This window comes from Lepidochelys kempii, chromosome 1 (genome assembly GCF_965140285.1).
Source record: "Lepidochelys kempii isolate rLepKem1 chromosome 1, rLepKem1.hap1, whole genome shotgun sequence".
In the NCBI taxonomy this organism is placed as follows: Eukaryota; Metazoa; Chordata; order Testudines; family Cheloniidae; genus Lepidochelys; species Lepidochelys kempii.
The window spans coordinates 250,112,173-250,132,106 of NC_136380.1; the positions used below are offsets into that span (position 1 = coordinate 250,112,173).

A 19,934-nucleotide genomic window follows, 5' to 3' on the forward strand; every position below is an offset into this window, starting at 1 on the left:
TACACACAGATTAAAGAAAAAATTTTTAAAGACCGAATTTTATCCACATCTCCTGCTGACATGCAAGTCAGGATTCGCTCATTGTTTGTGCATAGGAGCCAGGCAGGAGCATACAAAATTACATCTTTTAAAATTTGCACCTTCATGCCTTAAGTACCCTCTATCTTCTTTTTAAAGTGTCAGATGTTTTATTAAACACACACAGGAAGCTGCTAATCTGATAATTTATTTCAGTTTGACAAAGGAAATGCATCTTTGGAACACTTCATGTTGCTGTAAGGCAAGTTAATTTTTTTTAAAGTGAAGTTACATGAACCACTTTTTCATCTAGTCAAATATTGTGCTGTATTTCCTCTGTTCTAAAACTGCAGCTATCTGCGGTTCATCTATGGTGCCTATTGCTATTATAGCTAAGCACTGATGTATCCGTAAAATGGCAGATCTAAGTGAAAGGAAACTTACCCTTTTATTGTGGCGATATTGAAACAGTGACTCATTTTTGGAGTTAAATTTCTGATTTTGTTTAAAATCAATATTTAAAAAGGAGGAGATGAAGAGATGCATAAAGATGTAAAATATTACTGAGTACTTCTACTGTAGAACACTGAGGTTTAAATCCCTTTGAAAAATAGTTTTGAAAACTCATTTTTTTTAAACAAAAATGTGCCCTGCATACATGGCAGTAGCTATACGATACATTACATTTCTTTATTTTTGAGAGCCTCAGCTGCATTTTGCCCACTGATTTCACTCCAGACTGCTTCTAACATTCCAACGCTTTGAGCTGCTTTCTATCAGTTACTGTATTAAAAAATAAAAAACCTCTGCCTCAAAAATATTTGCTCTTCCTCCTGAGGCAGAGTCCTTACACTACTCAACCTAGATCAGTCACAGGTTTTTAGGTCCAATATCTTGTGAACCATCAGAATTTGAAATACAGGTTCTATTCTATTGGATAGCAGGGAAATCACCCCACGCACCTTGAGTGCACTTTAGTTCTTGCCTGAGCAGGTTGTCAGATACAGGAGTTCAAAACCATGACATGAGTTTCAGAAAAGCTATCTTAAATTTGTAAATCTCCTGTACAGTTGGACCCCATATATTAAGACAGTTGTCCCCAAACTGTGGGGCGCATCCCACTGGGGGGCACAGAGGAACATTCGGGGGTGCGCACTGGCGGGGCCTGGGACAGCCCCCATGGGGGGTGGGGAAAGAGCCTCACTCTCCCCCATTTCCACTCCTCCCTGAGTCCAGCTCCCCCCTGCTCTACCATCAGCCCAGCTCTGCCCTCATTCCCACTCCACCTCTAGCCCCAGGTCCTCCCCCAGCCCCAGCTCTGCCTCCAGCCCAAGCTTCTCTGCTGAGCCAACTGTGCAGTAATGGAGGGGACGCAGACAGATTCCATCACTGGCAAGGGCTGCGGGAGAGCAGGAAAGTTTGGGCACCACTGTATTATGACGACAGCCTGGCTGCACAGGTGAAAGGATTGAAGTAATAGTTTAAATCATTTATTGGTACTAATATATATAGATCGGTAGATAGCTGTTTATACCTCAAATGCATCTTTAACTAGTCTTGCCATTTTCATTTAATGTAGTATGGAGAACACTTAGGGCATGTCTATACTACAAAATTAAATAGACTTAAGTTAGCTTGCCCCACAGCAACCATAGTAATGACATCCGTTCTTTGTGTCCATACTATGCTTCTTCTGTTGGCGGTGCACGGCCTCGCCAGGAGCACTTGCACCAATGCAAGCGAGGCATTGTGGGGTGCGGAAGGGCTGTGAAAGGCAGCAACAGGCAATGTAAGCAATGCCGTGTCTACACAGACACTGCGTCGACCTAAGTGCTACAGCTCTTGAGGTGGAGTTATTAGGTCAACATAGCACGCAAGTTAAATCAGTGGGAGAAAAATTGTAGTATAGACACTTACACAGGTATTTCGACGTGAGCTGTCTTATGTCGACCTAATGTCTGTAGTGCAGACCAGGCCTTAGCGGTGTAGAAATAAATCCAAATAGATCCTTTATCTTATCATAAAGGTAAGCAGAGTTGTGTCTCGCTACTCACAGGGAGCCAGGCTCAAGGAAGAAGGCATTATGTTTACATCTTAAAACTATACTTCAAGAGTTAAACTGAATAGTATTTTGCCTAGAAATGATGATTAAAAGTGTGTGTGTGTCTGTGTGAGAGAGAGATCTGATTGAATTGATGATTTTTTTTCTTTTAGGTGCCTGAATACTACAAAATAATAAAGAAGCCTATGGATTTGTCAACAATCAAAAAAAGACTGCAAGTGAACCATCCACTGTATATGAAACCTGAAGATTTTGTGGCTGATTTCAGACTGATTTTCCAAAATTGTGCTGAGTTTAATGAGGTCAGAAAAGTAAAACCGTATAGTTTTACAAGCTTATATATTTCCAAGAAAGCAGAATTTGTGGCAGGTGGTAGAATTTCTTGATGCAAATGACATGACATGACATAACTTTGTGAATTAATCTTGCTTTGGTTATAAGACCTATTCAATGAAGTTATAGATTTCACTTGAAATTACTTTTGTATTAGATTAGTATGTAGTAGAGACAGTTCCATAGAAGGAAGAAGGGAAAGAAGGCAGTAGCAAACAGTTTGGTTTAATTGTTATTACACCAGGATTAAATATGCATTAATTCTTCTTTGAGTAGATACAAATGTGTATTCTAAGTAGGTGTATGCGTGCCCCACGCTCCAGAGCCTTTTGCCTAGCAGTACCTGTAGAGGGATGGCATTCATGCCTCGGGCCTGTCACTCCTCCCCTGGATATATGTGGAGGTGGCACCCCAAGCCCCCCCAGTTCCTTCTTACTGCCCATTTGCTGGAGTTGGAGCTCTATGCAGTTATTGCTTCACAACCTCACGAGTTTATATCTTAGTCTAGTTTGTTGTATATATCTATCCTCCCTGCTTTGTCTCAAAATGGCTTGCTTGCAGCTCTGGTCCTTCAAGACACCTACTTCTATGTGGCTATTCTACCGAGTCACAGGAAGTATCTTTGCTTCATGGTAAGAGACTGCCACTTTCAATACGTGATTCTCCCATTCGGCCTCTCTTCTGCTGCGCCCCCGAGTCTTCACCAAATGCATGGTAGTAGTCATGGCATATCTGAAGAGGAAAGAAATCCATATCTTTCCTTACCTTGATGACTGGTTGCTGCAGGCTCCAGAGGGGAGGTTCTTGCCCACATTGATACCATACTACACTTCCTTGACTGTTTGGGACTTTGGCCCCCACTCAGCAAATAGTGTTCACTGGGGCCCTGTTAGATTCCATGAGGTCAAGGGTGTTTCTGATGACCAGTCACTTCCAGATGATTCCACAGCTGTGCCTCAGCTTGCAATCACAGCTGTCCGACAGTCCATGTGTGCCTGAGCCTATTGGACCACATGGGAACAGGGAACTTGTACCACTACCAACAGCACCTAGGTGGTCCATCTTGCCCGGTTACGCCTTTGTCTTCTTCAGATGTAGTTCAGGATGGTTTACAGCCCTACCCTGTATTCTCTAGACAGGTTGATTCACCTTCATTCATCAGTTCTGGAGTCCTTGCACTGGTGTGAGTCACCATTGAATATGTGCCAATGGGTCCCCTTCACTCGGCCCTCTCCCACCAAATCAGTGGTTACCACCACATCCCTTCTGTTTTGGGGAGCACATCTGCACTCGCTGGAGGTGCAGGGTCTGTGGTCGGAACAGGAGACCTTGCTTCATATCAGTGTGGAGCTTCAGGCCATCCACAACACGTTGTGCCTTCTGGGACTGAATCAGGCATTCAGTGGTTCACATACTCACAGATAATATTACTGTGATGTACTATGTGAACAAATAAGGGGGGAGCCCACAACAGAGCACTCTGCCTGGAGGCAATCAACCTGTGACAGGTCTGTATCAGATGATACCACCCCAATAGCTGTCCACTTACCAGGGGTCCAGAACCATCTCATGGATCATCTCACTGGGTTTTCTCCCTGAGCCACGAGTGGTCCCTGAAGACTGAAATCTCATTTCATCTGCCTGTCCAAGGAAAATTGTTTTTCTCCAATGCCATGGTGATGAGATTTCTGAAAGAACTACTCCACCTGCATCCTCTGGTCACAGAGCTGGTCCCCTTGTGGGAATCTGAACATGGTTTTAGTGGGTCTAATGGGGCCGCCATGTAAGCCCCTTGCTTCCTGCCTCCTGTCCCAGAAAACTGCATTCTTGATAGCCATTACCTGTGCCAGAAGGGGTGTAAGTTGCAGGCCCTGATGGCTGGTCCTCCTTAAACGCAGTTTTCCGGGGACAAGATTATGCTTTGGCCACATCTAAAGTTTTGTATCCAAATTGGTCTCAGTTTCACTTGAACCAGGCAGTGTATTTGCCTGTATTTTTCCCCAAGCTGCATTCCTCCCCCGAGGAGCAATGCCTCCATATACTAGATGTTAGATGCTGTCTAGCCTTTTATCTGAACAAGATGAACAGTTTTGTGCTTCGCCTTGCCCTGTTTGTATCATATGCAGACCATATGAAGGGTCAAGCGGTCTCTGTTATCCATGTCTAGATGGATAACCTCTCACTTCAATACTGCATACGAAATAGCATCAGTTACGTGTCCTCAGCAGATATGGGCACATTTGACGAGAGCACAGGCAACTTTGGTGGTGTTCCTCAATGACATTTCCATATTGGACATTTGTCGGGTGGTCACAAGGTTGTCTGTGTATACTTTGACAGATCATTAGGCAATCATTGCTTCTTCCAGAGCAGACACTAATGTCAGAAGAGCAGTCCTGCAGTCCTTGCTCAGGTGGACGCTAAGTCCTCGCCCCAGATGGGGTTCGCTCGTTATCTGCTTGGAATACGTGTCTGCATCTACTGAAAGAAGACTAAACAAGTACTTACTGTAACTCTGGTCCTTCTAGATAGGATGCAAACGTGTGTACCACAATCCACCCACCATCCCCTCAGCATCAATCTTCCCCTAGCATTCTGTGCAAAAGAACTGAGGGGACATGGGGTTTTGTCGCCTCATATAGCCAAGGGAGGGGCTACAGGCATGAAGCGTGAGCGCCACTGCTCTACGGCTACTGCTTGGCAAAAGTCTTTGGCTCCAGCATGTGCACAAACCTACTTGGAATACACATCTGCATCACATCTCAAAGTGCAGTTACAGTTAGTAACCATTTATTCTATGGAAATGGATAGGAGCAGATTTTAATATGGCTTCTTCTGTTGGGTGAAAGGCACAATCCACACCAGTTACTTAAGCTTAATTAGTTGAAAACTTTAACAACTTTTTAGGACACTGTATTACCACCTTAACTAAGTATAGAGCATAAGTAAAGCAGATCAGAGTAGGATACAGTCCTGGGGCACTGGTAGTCTGTTTCTGTTCTCATCAGAGCCATTCTGGTCCAGTCTGGTAGGGGTCCTGCATTGCTCCACATGTCCTTTATACCTTGTACAGGTATACAGGACACTGATTATTTAAAATTCCTTATCTGTCAACATTCTATTCTAAACATTTTCATATACACACCATCGTAACTCTAGTACATCTTTTACTTATCCTTCAAAAACTCTAATTGATATCTCTTGTCTTTTTAACCATTGCTACCGTCCTTCTTACTCAATCTAGCTGTCTTTTCATTGCTTTTGTATGTCTTATTCTTATCTTCATCTTGTGACCTTGAACTTCGCTAGTTCTGTCTAGTTAATATCCATCCTCCCTAGTCCAAGATCTTCACCTGGCTAGTAAATCTCACACCTTGTCTGAAGAAAAGGAGAACTTGTTGCACCTTAAAGACTTTTTATTTGAGCTGTAGTTCACGAAAGCTTATGCTCAAATAAATTGGTTAGTCTCTAAGGTGCCACAAGTTCTCCTTTTCTTTTTGCAAATACAGACTAACACGGCTGTTACTCTGAAACCACACACCTTGTCTGGTTTACTTTGCCCTGTTATCTACACGAACCAAGAATCCACTGGAGATAAGAGACAAACCAGCTTTCTGATTTTTACAACCTTTAAAGTTGTTTTAGCAGAGTTTTGAGAGCTGTCATCTTGACAGATACAGAAAAATTCCCTTTTACATATACCATTATTATGCACGCTTATTTAACAGTTATATATTTCTTTACATCTCTCTCTCTCTCTCTCTCTGCCTTTTGCCTCCTATCTGCAGAATAATATCCTTTCCACTGCCCTTCCTCCCTTCCCTGACCTCTCAATGAGTAGTGAGCCTTTCATTCCCCACCCACCTTGTCCTGCCCTTCAGTCAACCTCTTAAGTACACAGTGGCTTCTGACTGCCATGCCAAGAACTCCTTGGCCACTGCTGGCTTTGTTAGCCATCTGCTGATTCCTCATTTGAAGTGAGGGGTGGAACCCTGGGGAAGAGATAAATGTCCCAGATAGGGCAGGAAGGAGGCACACCTGACTAGAACTGGCTTTAGCTATTAGCCTCTGCTTAAACCAGGAAACTGGCCAGGGCTGCTGATGTGAAACACCATGGGGCTGGTTAGTGTCCTAAGGTATAATCATCCATGTCAGTAACATTTTATATTCTGCTGTGTATATGAGAGAGGCGGAAAAATGGCAGCATAGCAGTCAAAGTATCTGGTACAAAATACTCTGTCGTCTTAGTGGCACAATTGACCCAACCCTTCCATTTCTGAAGTGGCTAAACCTTGTACCATGTATGATCTCTTAAGTAGGTTTTTCAGTGGAGATCTTAAACCAATGATCTTGTCTGTTCTTGAACATTAGATTTTATGTCCATTTTGTAAGAGACGGAATTAGCTGTGATGTCCTTGGCCAAAATTTCCCCTCCACCACTGATTTTTGCAGAGTTCTGTGTGCTGGTTGTTTGCCACCCATTTCCCAGAGATGTCTGTGTCTTATTGCTACTTGATTTTTGTAGTTTTCACTTTGAGATTCTTTGGGTGCTATAAGTGTCAAACTATTTTATGATACACTGATTATTGTAAACTCACCCAACAGCCTGATTCAGAAGTGGCTGATGCTGGCATGAAACTTGAAGCCTACTTTGAAGAACTCCTAAAGACCCTTTATCCAGAGAGAGAATTCCCTATACAACCCTACTGTCGGAGTGAGAGAGAGAATCCAGAATTTAGTGATGACTCTGATGATGATTTTGTACAGCCCCGGAAAAAACGCCTCAAAGGAGAGGAGCGCCAGTTGCTTAAATGAATGAGTCGCATGTACTGGAATGAATTTTTTAAAACTAAACAAATATTTATCGACTGTCAGTTGTCAAGAGGAAAAGTCATGACCACTTTGACCTGTACATTTGTGGATGTTTACTAGACTTTATACCCTTCCCCCTCAAACAGAAATCTACCAGGGATCAAGGCATTTGGAGAGACTGTTCTCTGAAGTTCAGTCCTTACATCCTACATGTTGAACGTCATTCAAACGGCAGTCTGGAACAACAGCTGCTCAAATTCATTTAAAGAAAAGAATTTGTACAGAATTAAACTTTAAAATGTTACATGAATTCAATGTGTGACTTTCTCAGTTTCAAGAAAATGTAATATCACCAGACATTAATTTTACCAAAGGCATGTGGCTGGCCAGAATTTGAGTTTTGTACTGTACTTAACCCCAAGCCATGAAAGCACATGGTGTAATTTGTTGTCCTAGAATACTGACTGGTACAATGGAAGTGTAGTTGCCCCCCCAAAGAAGTTACTGGTGATTTAAAATGTAAAGGGGGGGCTGTATTAAAATATATTTAAAAAATCAGGGATTTGTTTGGGGTGTTTTTATAGGTGAGAAAGGTTGTTCCTCTCATCCCAGCAGTTGGATTTCTCTTGGTCACTATGCATTACTGCAATGAGATGCACTAAAATGTCTCTGAAATGTCCTCTAAACAAGATAAGACAGATTCAATGTACATGTGCTAATAGGAGTTAATGGCATAGTTGCAAGGAAGGAATAATTACTTGTACCTAGGGTTGTTTAGACAATTTATTGAACTTCTAAAAATGTCATCTTTGGAATACAGTTTTGGATTTCTCATTCCTTTCATAGAGGTGGTCATGGTGATCGCTCCTGGATGACTGAGTCATCACTATAGCAATACCTCTTCAAGTTGGAAAGCAGGAGACACTGTTGTTCAGCTCTCCTCCTTCACCCTGCTATTGACCTCACTAGCTCTCTTGTGGCAGTGTTTGTGAAATATGTCAACCCATGCTCCCTTCTCAAGTCGTTCTCTTTGATGCTCCACTGACCTAAGTACAATTTCCTTTCAAAGGCACCTGTCTGTGAGTGCTCCACAGACCAGTTAAAAGCCCTAATTCAGGTTGGTTTTATGTGGAAACTGAACTTCATAAGGGCAGCCGTAGCCAAACTATTCCCATTTGTGGGGCACTATGGTAGCTGTCTACACCGATACTGCAGGTAAGCAAACAGATAGATAGGTTGCTGCTCCAGTGTACATGATCGTTACCACAGGAGTTTAGAGGCTGGCCACAATCATTGATGACTACTTGGTGGCAGAGCTCTGGAGTGAGGGGAAGAAACCGACTGAAGGCGAGCATTATAGCCAGGTAAGTCGTCTTTGCCTTAGTAGAAGGGTGGCTGGTACTTCCCCTTTAGCTGTAGGTTACCTGCCATTTTTCATTATAAAATATTAGGAAGTTTGCAGCAGGGATGAAGCGAGAAGGAAAAAAGGCAGAGGCAGGGTCACCTCTGCTCTGGAATAAGAACCTTCTGCTGCTGCCAGCTGAGGTACCCTGGAGCCCCACTAGCAGTATGTATTCTATTGCTGGGGGTTCTAAACCCCCCTAATACGTAAGGGGAGTTGCTAAAAGTAAACAAACTATTTTAAAAAAATCTAGGAAATTACCTACAGAAAAACTGTCAAACATTTAGTTTAGGTTTTAGATTAACAGTTGCCTGGTTTTGTTACTTTATTTTGGTTCTCCAGAGTGGAGTGTAGGGCTGCTGCTGGTGGGTGCTGAGTTGAGTGAATTATCAATGATTTTAAATTTACAAGTATCAGGGGGCAGCTGTGTTAGTCTGTGTCCACCAAAACAACAAGGCGTCCAGTGGCACCTTAAAGACTAACGGATTTATTTGGGCATAAGCTTTCATGGGTAAAATACCCCACTTCTTCAGATGCATGGAGGTTTCATGACTGTATATCAGTCACCTCACCCTCCACTCCCATGTGATATAATGTGCAGAGGCATAGCCAGCTTGAAAATTGGTATGACCATGGAGGGCACAGGATGGATGGGAAGTGGGGAGGAAATTACTAATGTTCAAGGCCAGAAGAGACCATCTGGTCACCCCTCCAGTAGAACACAGGCCATAGAACTTCCTTAAATTAATTCCTAGAGCAGATCTTCCAGAGAAACAGCCAATGTTGATTTAAAAATGGTCAGTGATGGTGAATCTCCTATGACGCTTGGTAGATTACCCACTGTTAAAAATGTACACCTTCTAGGCTCAATTTGTCTAGCTTCAACTTCCAGCTCTTAGTGTTACACCTTTCTCTGCTAGGCTGAACAGTCCATTACTAGATGTGTTCCTCATGCAGAGACTGTAATCAAGTCATCCCTAAGTAAAATAGATATGACTTACAGTGAGTAAGTTCCATAAGTCTGTTTTTTTATCATTTGCTTGACTCTTAAACCCCCTCCAATTATCAACATCCTTCTTGAATTGTAGGCACCAGACTTGGACACAGTATTCCAGCAGCGGTTGCACCAGTGCTAAGTATAGAGGTAAAATAACCTCTCTACTCCCCTGTTTATGGAGCCAGCTGCACACTAGCTCTTTGGGCTACAGTGTTGCACTGAGAGCTCATGGCCAAGCAACAGATTATCCATCCCCAACCCCAAATCATTTTCAGAGTCCATTTCCTAGGATTAAGTTCCCCATCATGTAAGTATGGCCTATGTTCTTTGTTCCTAGATGTATATACACTTAGGTGCAGCTGTATTGAAACAACTAGTGTTTGGAGCCAGGCCCCTGCCCCGTGGTTGCCGACACAACAAGCCTCGGGATAAAGACTATGTGAGCAGGCATAGACAACACTACAGGCCCAAAATAGAGAAGCTGGGCTGTGGGGATTAGAGGATAGACTGACCATGTCTGTTCTAAATACAACTGGGCATGTTTCATGTGCTTACTCCTGCTGGAGTTCTGTGGCAAAAAATTCTGCACTGGTATTTTAAAGTTCTGCAATTTTTTTGGTCAAAATGACACCCTATAATCCTGCCTATCAGCAACTCTGTCTGTAACATTACAGACCCACACAAATTCCCCAGGAGTAGAGTTTTAAGGAAATTCCTTTTCTCTACCCCATCCCCCCAGAGCCCAGCTGTGGCACGCCCACCTCAGACACTGGCAGCACACGCCCCCTCCTGCCCAGAGGGAGAATCAACCTGTCTCCTGAGAATTGCAGCTGCAGGAAACCCTGCAGCTCCCAGCCCCTCTAGTGGCCAGCATCCCATTTCTGTGGAGGAAAAGGAAATTCTGTGCAAAAAATATTAATTTCTGCCCAAATTCTCCATAGGCAGTGGCATAATTAAGGCAAGGAGTGCTTCCCTCATATGATGCATTAGCTCAAGATTGTATTCCCATAGTGGGGCAAGTATCCACTAGCAAGGTAACAGTAGCTTACTCATCTCCAACACTTCCTAACTGTCTGTGTCTCAGTGTGGAGAGGAGACTGAGGTGAAGTGAGGCAGTAGCCCCTTGATAAATGCTACATTTTACGCCCATACACACTAATGATTAAAAAAATTCTAAATGATTGCGGTTACACTGACTGTGTCCATGAGCCTCGTTCTATCCCAGCCTGTGACAGCCAAGGGAAGCTTTAGTTTTCACATTAATGAAATGCAGGTATTTTGAAAAAGATGAATGATTTTGGAATGTTTAAAAACCACTATAGTTTTCAGACTTCCAGCATACAAACCCACCACCGCTATGCAGCCACTGCTCCCTCTGTGGGCCTGATCAGGAAAGCTGCCCCCTTCGCCCAGGTTTTGACTCCGCTGTATTGAACCCTGTTTTGTATCTGCTGTTTTAATTGAGCTCTGTACAACTTCCAGTCTTACAGAAATATCCATTAGTGGAAGTTATATTTAAAAAAAGAGGGGAGGGAGCCCTAGTGTTCTGCCAGGGTCCCTGATTGCTGAGGGGAGAAACAGAAGCTGGCACGTGTCCAATGGAAAAATTCCAGCCAGCTCTAAACATTGAGGTAAATGTAAGGGCCAGAGCAATCACCCGAAAGCCCCATTGTGAGGGCAAGGTGAAACTTGCTTTTACAGGTCAGTCCCAGTGATGGGAGTATTTGGTCCTTGAGGAAGGAATGCTGTACTTGATTAGTATGTACATGCTGTAAGCCAGGTTGCTGTGGCAAAAACCATGTTCCACTCATGAAGGAAAAACACCCTCCCCCTTTTTCCAGCTGTAAAGTAAATACGCCAACTTGCCCAACACCAGGTACTCCAAGATGGGCCTAGGACCTATGTATTTTAGTGGCCATCTTGTGGCATAGGACCAATACTAAGCCCAGGGGGGAATCCAATCTAAGTTACGCAACTTCAGCTACATAATGTAGCTGAAGTCGACGTACTTGGATCGACTTACCGTGGTGAGTCGACTGCTGCTGCTCCCCCATCGACTCTGCCGGCGCCTCTCACAGAGCTGGAGTACAGGAGTCAGCAGGAGAGCACTCGGGGGTGATTTATTGCGTCTAGACTAGACACGATAAATCGATTGCTGCCCGCCGATCCGGTGGGTAGTGTAGAGACTTCATCTTGTTCCAGGGGCTGGGGAGAGATCTATTTATTGAATCACAGGAAAGACCGCGCGCACAACAGTTTTTCCAAATGCATCCTGTAGCTTGTGTGCTCTTCAACTGTGATTATTTATGCATCCTCTTTCCAGAAATGGCATCAAGAAGCAATCAACATAAAGCAGCTCAACTGCAACTGAGAAACTATTCAAAGGGTTCCTTTTTCTCGCACATACGAGGCAACTTTGAGTGTCTTCATTCATTTCGTTTGCTAAAAAAGGGAAAGATACAAAAGGATAAAAATTTCAGAGTCAAATTGAAAGAACAGGGGCTTATGGACCAGGAGCAGGTTCCGCTCTCAGATACAAATGTGTATTATTGTGTGTCCAAAAATCCTGCCTTGTATTTGCAAGACCCATACACTATTCTAAGATTGCTCTAAGATTAGAATCTGATGCAAGGCTGGATATTTTCAGCCTGTGTCTCTTTCAAATAACATTGAGCAGACTTCTAAAATTACTTTTGAAATATAGTTGCCTACAAAGCAGATTTGGAAGGCATAATGTAGACATTGCCACCTTGGCTCTTAGCCTTAAATGTCACTGTGTTAAAGAATACAGACAGCATTTTATATGGCCTCCTATCCCTACTATTAGAGAGCAAGGGGCAATACATTCATTAGTCTAGAATCTGCAGGCATGCATAACTTTATGAACAGAATTAATCCCATTGATGTTAATAGGATGTTATCAAGTATGCAAAGTTACACATTTGCATAAGCATTGGCATCATCCCTGCTGAAAATAAAGCCTGTGGCCCTAATCTGGTTAACTTTTGTGCACAAGTAACTTTGCATACTTGATTATTTCTATTAACCTCCATGGGACTAATCCTATGTGAAAAGTATAACTGGTAGCAAAATCAGGGCCATAGACCTTGTCTGCAAAAAGGATGATGTCTATTGAAACTTCAGCTGTGATATTAGCTCACAAGAATGCAGCCCATTTATCTAGGTCATGTCAATTATAGATGGATCAAAGCTTTTCTCTTACATGTAATGCGATTTATTGGAGTGGTCTTGTTTGATTATTGCAATATTAACCATTTGAGGGTTTAAATAGTGTGTGAGTCTTCAGCACAGGGCTGCCTTTTACCCACAGAGGCAGAGTAATTAAACAACCTTAAGTCCTTCTCTGAAACTGGTTTTTTTAGGAAGGTGGTGGCATTATGCTAAGAGGTATGGTGACAGTGCTCTGGCAGCCTAGCTATGCCAATAGAGCTATAATGGCAAAGTATTTGTAGTAAGACAAGGGCTTAGTTAGATCAGTCCAACCTGTGTGTGTAAAGACACTTATTTTGGTTTACTTGTGGCACTGTAGAGACTAACAAATTTATTTGAGCATAAACTTTTGTGAGCTACAGCTCACTTCATCGGATGCATGCAGTGGAAAATACAGGGGGGAGATTTATATACACCGAGAACATGAAACAATGGGTGTTTGTTACCATACACACTGTAATGATGAGGTAAGGTGAGCTATTACCAGCAGGAGAGCGGGGAAAACCTTTTGTAGTGATAATCAAGGTGGGCCATTTCCAGCAGTTGACAAGTTTTTTTGTTGATATATATCTATTCAGGGGACACCATCATAGGGCCTAATCACATCAGCCACACTATCAGAGGCTCGTTCACCTGCACATCTACCAATGTGACATATGCCATCATGGGCCAGCAATGCCCCTCTGCCATGTACATTGGCCAGACCAGATAGTCTCTACATAAAAGAATAAATAGACACAAATCAAACGTAAAGAATTATAACATTCAAAAACCGGTCGGAGAACCCTTCAATCTCTTTGGTCACTCGATTACAGACCTAAATGGGGCAATTCTTCAACAAAATAAACTTCAAAAACAAACAGACTCTAACGAGAGACTGCTGAATTGGAATTAATTTGCAAACTGGACACAATTAACTTAGGCTTGAATAAAGACTGGGAGTGGATGTGTCATTACACAAAGTAAAACTATTTCCCCATGTTCTCCCTCCCTCACTCCCCCCACCCCCCCAGTTCCTCAGACGTTCTTGTCAACTGCTGGAAATGGCCCACCTTGATTATCCCTACAAAAGGTTTTCCCCCCCTCTCCTGCTGGTAATCGCTCACCTTACCTGATCACTCTCCTTACAGTGTGTATGGTAACACCCATTGTTTCATGTTCTCTGTGTGTATAAATCCCCCTACTGTATTTTCCACTGCATGCATCGGAATAAGTGAGCCGTAGCTCACGAAAGCTTATGCTCAAATAAATTTGTTAGTCTCTAAGGTGCCACAAGTACTCCTTTTCTTTTTGCGGATACAGATGAACACGGCTGCCACTCTGAAACCTGTTATTTTGGTTTGTGGGCTTTTTATGGAGCTGGGAGAGGATAATGATTTTAGGAGCCTCTAAACTGATTTAGTTAAATCAGTATCATTTTCTCATGGGGACAAAGCTGTAGCTGTGTCAGAAATGAGATATTACAAACCTGGAGCGCTCTTCCTTTGGTCTCTATGGGCAGAGTGAAGGCAGAGATGGCACACACCACACACACGCCTGAGAAAAGGCACAAGGCCCCAAGGAAGGAAGCATTCATGAGAACCTACAAACAAACAATTCAAGCATCAGCTCCATGCTGCAGTACAAGATTGTGGTCAGGGGGCATGGTAGGAATCAAGATGTGAAATGGATAAGAGACTAAAGGATTCAATAATAGCCAAGAAAACAAGCTGTTCTAACAGCTTCCGCAAAGTGTGTAACACACGCTAACCAGTTACGTTCTGTACAGAGAGCTTTACACAGGGCAGGAGCAGCTTGCCAGCCCAGGAACATGAGCCACAGGCTACTCAAGAATTCCCAAAAAGCTACACCATACCTTTTGCATATTCTTTTTTATGTAACTGATACTTTTATACAGCTTTAAATGGCACAATCCACGCACCCGTAGTGAAACCCCACACTAGGAAGTTTGACGAATGTGGTGCTGCGTGAGGCTGAAATGTGGGATAGCGAAAAGTGCCTCAAGGAGCTGCCTTGTTACCATGACAATTTACCCTGCAGAGGACTCATTTTATCAGCATTGCTGTGGTAAGCACTGCATGGAGGGGCCACAGCTGGGGAATGAGAGCAGTTGAGGTCAGGCTCAAGGGGAGGTTCAGGGGGCAGGGTTGGGACCTGTGCCTCCCTAGCCTCAGGAGGGCTGTCCAAGTTAACCACCAAGAGCTGTTGTCAACTCCCAGGCCGGCCTCATGCTCCACCCTCCGGTTGTGGCCTGAGTAGCCGCAGCAGCAGCTCCAGCTCCCGAGTCCTCCTGCTGCTACTACATTATAAATAAGATAAACTTTTAATAGCTATTAAATTATACACTGGGGAGGGGAGATGTAACCATTTTCTGACTTGTGTCTCATCTGTCAAAAAAGTCAAGAACCACCATGGATGCGGGTCTTTTTGGCAATGACCACATAACTAATCCTAGTATCCCACATAAATATCAAAGACCCAATGTCTTGGCAAAAACAAAGGTCAGTATGTACACGTGTATGCATGCACCTATGAGCTTTCAGGAGATCTGTGGGTGCATCTGAGGGCAACGCTGGGCATAGAGTTTACCAAAAACCAAAACGGTGCCCATAAAAACAAAGGCCAGTGCTGAAAGCTCTTCCAAGGTAGCTGAAGAAATACCATCCTAGGGCTTTTTTTTCCATTCCCCATCACTGACAACCCCCACCTCATACCAGGCTGATAACAGGAAAAGCATCTTACTTGTGCTATAAATGGTGCCACCATAGCTCCAATCCGACATAGTGAACCACTTGTCCCCATCCCCAGAGCTCGCATTGTGGTAGGGTAAACCTGTAACAGGACAAAGAGGGTTTAATTCAATACCAGAAAGAACTATGGCATGCCACTGGTTCCTGGCGGCTCACTGCACAAGAAAGGACAGCTGTAGGGGGAGATTTTCAAAGGGCAGTAAGGCTCCCAAATCTCTCTTCCATATTGAATCAGTTTGTGTTAGTCAAATGGTTCTCAACACATGGCCCATGGGCCACTTGCAGCCCAATCAGCACACAGCTGCAGCCCATGTGACATCCTCAGGGCCATAGAGGTACTGTTGCGGCTCACAATGGTAAATAGGTTGAGAACCACTGCGTTAGTCCAATCAAAGCTGGAGCGGACACTGAACGAATCCCTCAGCCTTAGAGGTGGTTGCTTAAGGTCAGGGTTACAGAACCGTGATAGGGTGATACAGGGTACGCTTGCATGGCCACGCTCCATGTCTGATGGACAGAGACAAGTAGTGTCCAGGGCTTTCAATCCTTAGGCAAGCCCTAAATTCACTTATGTATTAGACAAAAAAGTGATCTAAAAAGAACCTCCAAGACTCACTGTGAATTATGCTTTTTGCCACTCCTAGGCCCTGTTTCAGCAAAGCACATAAGCATAAAGGGGTGGGACTGTGTAGTTTATTATCTGTTAGAAATATGGTTGTGGAAGGACTCAGAGCGGTATCATTCTCACTAAGCCACTTCAAGAGAAGGATTCCCCAACTGCTTTCCTTCTTCGAGGGGAGCAGTCTCAAGAAGCATTTTCCAGGCACTGGGTGGGCTTCATTGTCCCTTTTTATTAAACGGTCTCAGGTTAGTGGTTTCTGACACATCCATAGCCAATAATGGACTTCCGCAATTCTAGACCACCAAAAGATTAATATATCTATGCACTGCAGGTGCATTCTTGTAAGCACGCTTATGATATACTAAATTATTATTACAGAGATAGTAAAGCAGACTCATAGATAATCATATAGTTACAATAACTTTGCCACAGACAACTAGCATGGGAAAATTCCTGAGAATAGGCAACTGTGCTGTTATTCATTTAATACACTCCATAAGAACAGCCATACACTGTCAGACCAAAGGTCCATCTAGCCCAGGATCCTGTCTTCTGACAGTGGCCAATGCCAGGTGCTTCAGAGGGAATGAACAAAAATGGTAATTCCCTTCGCCCATTCCCAGCTTCTGGCAAGAGCAGCTTAATGAGGACCTTTCAGAAGGACCTACCTCTGCTGTGTAAATGTAGATGGTGTTGAAGTTTGCTGCTACCAAGGCACGCAGCATGAAGAGAAAACCGATCAGACCCGTACTAGGGAGAAAGGGGTGGAGAATATGGCACTAGCATCAGAGAACACTTGTTAAAACACAGACAAAGCAAGTGGTTACTCACTGCACTAAGGAACTTCCCTCCAAAATAAGAATATAATAAAAGACACAAGTAAAATGTAATAATGACAAATGTAACCTTTATCCATTCAATTGACAAGGAAAGGTTGATGATTCACACTGAGGGACTTTCTTCTTGAGGAAATGCTTGGAAAATGGACTGACCAAGCTTTCAAGCCAAGGGAGAGATGACATCTATATTCATTATAGCACGTCAGGTTGCATCTGTTAGAGTTAAGACTGGGTTCTAACTTGCTGTCTTATCCCTCTTTCTCAGTTGCTTATTAACTCTCACAAAGTCTATGCTTGGACTCAGCCCAAAGGTGAAGACTGAGCATAATTGTTTCAGGTATTTGGCCACTGGAAAAAGCCCTTTATTCCAATCAGAATTTTGCATTCAAGTAACTATTGCATAGATTTGGCTAGAAACTTTGACTTTGGCTTGATTTCTAAATTTCCCTGCCATGTATGCAACAAGCCAAGTTTGAAGAAAATTATACTAGTCAGGGGTGCTGGAACAATTTGTACAGTGGGGTGCTGAGAGCCACTGAACCAAACTGTGAACCGTGGATATGATGGAAACCACTTCAAGCCAGGGGGTGCAGCATCACTGGTTCCAGCACCTATGATACTAAATTTTTAAATTTCCCATCTCAAACATGAACATACAATTTTCCTATGCTGTTTTTCAGGCACCAGTAAAGCAGACCATTAGCAACTGTGCTTCATGGCCGTCCCTCACAGCTGAAAGGTCAGTTTAATGGAACCTTTAAGCTGAAGGGTCATTTCAGAGCCCGAGCTGCAGTCCTGGTCCACTTCAAAAAAACTGACAAGCTCTGCCAGCTTCACGGGAGGAACCTGTAAGTCCCTTCAGCTCAGTCTTTATTTAGTGAATATAGTCAAACCTTGCTAATTCATCCTGATTACGAGACCCACCCCCGCCCCATGGATTATTAGTCTAAGGGGATGTCTACAAGGCAAAGAAAAACGCGCAGCTGGCCTGTGCCAGCCAACTTGGGCTCATGGACTCGGCCTGGACCCTGAGCTCTGGGACCCTCCCACTTCCCAGGGTCCTAGAGCCTGGACTTCAGCCCAAGCCTGGAAGTCTACACAGCGATGAAACAGCCCCATAGCCCAAGTCGGCTGGCTCAGGCCAGCCATAGGTTTTCTGTTCTCCGTAGAGACCTACCCTAACTTGGTAAATGAGCAAACAAACAATGCAAAAAATTATGGGCACTGTACCACACAATGTACTTTGTTTCCTTATCTTGATGTGTGGTTTAGCTATAATTATTTATCGCACTCCATAGCATGCTAGGACACGTCCTGTCGTATATTTTGTGAAATCCCCGTAGTCTCAGCAATACAAGACCTCACTACAGCTTCTGCTATTACATTTTTTTGCTGGGAAGTGACAGGAAACTGCAGGAAATTTTTTTTGAGAGAGAGAGAATTATCAGGACTGCTGATTAGCAAACTGAGAATTTAAGAGGTCCTGCCCTCTGCCTATGGTATTACAAACCACCACGACAGTACTAGCATACTAATCTAATACGCTACCTTGTAGTGCAGATATTAAGGAAGAGGAAAAATAGTGCAGTGCATCCCATTGTTATAGACAGGCTCAGCCGTCTTCCTAGGAAATTGATGCCTAGAATGTTTAAGGGATTTACTGGAAAACAGAACAAAACATAAATGTCAAACTTCAGAGTTAGATGATCTAATTATGTCTCAGCCCCTATTTAGCGGTCATTTCCTGACACTACAAACCAGGAATTCCATCCCACCATGCCCAGTAGAAAAGATTTCACCCTCCATTACCCAAACACTATGATCTTCCTCTTACTTATTTTTCCTTTTTCTTTTTTTTTTTAATGTCTGGAGTTTCTGAACCGGCCTCACTTGAGACACTTTAGTTCCCGCTATAGACACACTACTATTGTGTCACGACTCCAGTAATGTCTCACTAGCATTATAGCCTTGATCACTTCTTAGTACCAGCAAGATGCTGGGAGGAAGGGTGAGGTCATGTGGTTAAGCACAGCACTTGAACTCTAGACAGCTGGGTTCTATCCCCAACTCTCCCAAAGACTTCCCGTACGAGTTGGGCAAGTCACCCAGAGCTCCAGGATGCTAAGCAATGTGGCTCCAGCCCAGCAGAACACTGAAGCACATGGTTAACTTCTAGCTTAAGTATGTGTTTATGCCCTTTGTTGGACTGAGGTCAGAGAGTTTGGCACCTTACAGGATCAAACTTTTAATCTCCTTTTATCTCATTGCCCTAGATGTAAATGGGGATAAAGCTTACCTCACAGGGGAGCCATGAAGCTAAATCCAGTAATGTTTTACCAAGTACTTTGAGCACCTTAGATGGAAGGTGCTATGGAAACATGTTATCACATGACACTTTTACCACCTAATACTGAAGTAGAGGAGATATACCAAGAAACATGGTGATTTGTGTTGCTCTGGATGCATTGTGTACTTTCTGCTGTATTCCATTCTAACCTACTCTGAGCAGGTCTCTGCTGCACAGTACAGGATGATGGCACTGAAATAATACCCTTTCTAAGCTAAAGCACACCTTTGCTGCATTCTGTTGCCTACATATCAGTGACTGATTGCAATTCTTGCTAGCATTTCCAAAAGTCACTGTTGTCTGAAAGTTTGCCTTCAAGCCAGTCCTGGCTCTCTCGTAACTTAGAACCTGAACTTCGGAAGCATTTGGGTGCTTAGCCTCCACTGATTTCAGTGCAAGATAGGCACCTAAGTATCTTTGAGGATCTGGACTTTACTGTTCAGGTAGTTTCCTATGGTCATTTTAAAAAAAGAAAGTCATTATGTATCCCCTGCATAGGGGCTATTCGGCTTTGCCAGTTA

At 43.4% G+C, this 19,934-nt stretch overlaps 2 protein-coding genes across 11 annotated transcripts in view; one reads left to right on the forward strand and one right to left on the reverse strand.

Moving 5' to 3' along the window:
* Positions 1 to 7,783, forward strand: part of TRIM24 (tripartite motif containing 24) — a 138,125-nt gene extending 130,342 nt beyond the window's left edge. For 5 of the 6 annotated variants that reach the window (XM_073322713.2, XM_073322728.2, XM_073322719.2 and 2 more), the window contains 2 exons: positions 2,233 to 2,382; positions 7,019 to 7,783. In XM_073322713.2, the coding sequence (XP_073178814.1) occupies positions 2,233 to 2,382; positions 7,019 to 7,228 (360 nt within the window). In that variant the 3' untranslated portion in view covers positions 7,229 to 7,783. Of the gene's footprint in view, positions 1 to 2,232; positions 2,383 to 7,018 lie in introns of those variants that run through there. The other variant, XR_012156085.2, reaches the window with a different exon arrangement.
* Positions 1 to 19,934, reverse strand: part of SVOPL (SVOP like) — a 49,571-nt gene that overhangs the window by 5,702 nt on the left and 23,935 nt on the right. For 4 of the 5 annotated variants that reach the window (XR_012156089.2, XR_012156086.2, XR_012156090.2 and 1 more), the window contains 5 exons: positions 18,615 to 18,726; positions 16,896 to 16,977; positions 15,598 to 15,687; positions 14,324 to 14,437; positions 11,648 to 12,066 (listed from right to left, as the gene is read on the reverse strand). Coding sequence is in view for 1 of the 5 variants with exons in the window: in XM_073322774.2 (XP_073178875.1) it covers positions 12,055 to 12,066; positions 14,324 to 14,437; positions 15,598 to 15,687; positions 16,896 to 16,977; positions 18,615 to 18,726 (410 nt within the window). In the remaining 4 variants the exon portion in view is untranslated. Of the gene's footprint in view, positions 1 to 11,449; positions 12,067 to 14,323; positions 14,438 to 15,597; positions 15,688 to 16,895; positions 16,978 to 18,614; positions 18,727 to 19,934 lie in introns of those variants that run through there. The other variant, XM_073322774.2, reaches the window with a different exon arrangement.